Genomic DNA, 1,566 nt, shown 5'->3' with positions numbered 1-1,566 from the left:
CCCCCCCCCCCCCCCCCCCCCACCGCCAGGCATCCCTATAATCACATTTTAAGCTCTCTACTACTAAAAAAAATTTTTTGTTTTTAAGGAGATGTACTTGGATTTTCCCGCTTTCCCTTTTTGAAGTAAGAGAGGTCTGACTCTTGAACTGAAACCTTGAAAGCTGCATTGGTTCTTTGGTTTACAATCTGGAAATGCTTTGGTGAATCGAGGGGAAAGGAACTTGGTCTTTAATGACTCTCCTTTTTAATTATAGCCAAAAAACGGGACATCTACGACAGATACGGCAAAGAAGGGTTAAATGGAGGTGGAGGTACGTAAATGTTGATTTTTCTCTTGGTTTTGTACTGAGCAAAGCACTTTGTAGATGCGGAGTCTGGGGGGGCCCTGCTCTGCCACCCGTGCTCCCGGATCAGTACGTGATACTGGGTCGGGATACCCACAGGGCTTAGAGAACAGATGGTATGCACACCCCTGACAGCCTGTGGTGGTGGCCTCACACGGGTGCTTGTGTTTGATGAGACGACCCGTGACGGCGGGCGTTGACTGAAGGCCGCAGCCTGAGCACAGACCGGGTTGACGAGCACGAGTGAATGTTTCCGCCCTTGTACAGGATGCTTCACCACAGAAGAGAAACTGCCTCCTGGGTGTGGATGGCGGGTGCAGAGACGGTGAGACAGGCTGGTGGCCACGCTGTGCCCTTCCAGAGCGCAAAGCCCATGCTCGCGTGTCCCCACCAGCTGCAGGCCATGAGGCACCCATGGTGTATGAGCCCGATTTACAGGATGTTCTGTGGATAAGGAAGTAGCCGCAAAACCAAGGATTCACAGACTGAAAGCTCTGTTTCATCTTGCAGGAGGGATTCATTTCGACAATCCGTTTGAGTTCGGCTTCACATTCCGTAACCCAGATGACGTCTTCAGGGAATTTTTTGGTGGAAGGGACCCATTTTCATTTGACTTCTTTGGTAAGTTCATTGTTCTGTGGGCATGTCCATGATCCCTTTTCTGTTCATCACCATGGCGCCCCGTGGTTCAGCTTTGTTTACGCAGTGTAGGGGTTCTAAAACCCGTTTGTCTACTCTGGCAGAGGTTTCTGAATGCATGCCTCGTATGTGAAAACAGTAAAGGCGTGAGTGTAGTTGTTTTCTTACATGTCCGGCTCTCATTGACCTCCCTTTTGTCTCTCAGACAGTGGTGAGGATGCAGGTGCTGGGGGGGTGGAGGTGCTGCTGGCTGTTGAGCGCGGAGTTCTACGTGCATTTGCCCCGAGTTGTTCTGGGTAGACACTGGGCCTTGTAAGCAGACTTGTTCAGAGGATATTGGCTCTGTAAACCCGGTCTGTTTTTCTAACTGTGGCGCACTGTGACTGTTGAGGTCACGGTCGGTGAAAAGAAAGGATGTTTCTGGAGCAAGGCAGTGCCGGTCTCGTGGCGGAGAGTAGTCTTTGCTCGTTCAACTGCCGTGTCTTCCAGGACGGATTTTCCCGCCAACCTCACTTCCTAGCAGTGATGCCTGATGCCAGGTTCCCGTGTGTGTCTCTGACGCAAGTTGTGGGGGGGCACAG

At 51.5% G+C, this 1,566-nt stretch overlaps 1 protein-coding gene across 4 annotated transcripts in view; it reads left to right on the top strand.

Moving 5' to 3' along the window:
- The window catches only part of DNAJB6 (DnaJ heat shock protein family (Hsp40) member B6), an 84,735-nt gene that overhangs the window by 32,838 nt on the left and 50,331 nt on the right, over positions 1-1,566 (top strand). For all 4 annotated transcript variants that reach the window (XR_009403706.1, XM_059396001.1, XM_059396000.1 and 1 more), the window contains exons 4-5: positions 257-313; positions 857-967. Coding sequence is in view for 3 of the 4 variants with exons in the window: in XM_059396001.1 (XP_059251984.1) it covers positions 257-313; positions 857-967 (168 nt within the window). In the remaining variant the exon portion in view is untranslated. The remainder of the gene's footprint in view (positions 1-256; positions 314-856; positions 968-1,566) is intronic.

Source organism: Mustela nigripes, chromosome 4 (assembly GCF_022355385.1).
Source record: "Mustela nigripes isolate SB6536 chromosome 4, MUSNIG.SB6536, whole genome shotgun sequence".
Lineage (NCBI taxonomy): Eukaryota > Metazoa > Chordata > Mammalia > Carnivora > Mustelidae > Mustela > Mustela nigripes.
This window is presented reverse-complemented; position numbering and strand designations above follow the sequence as displayed.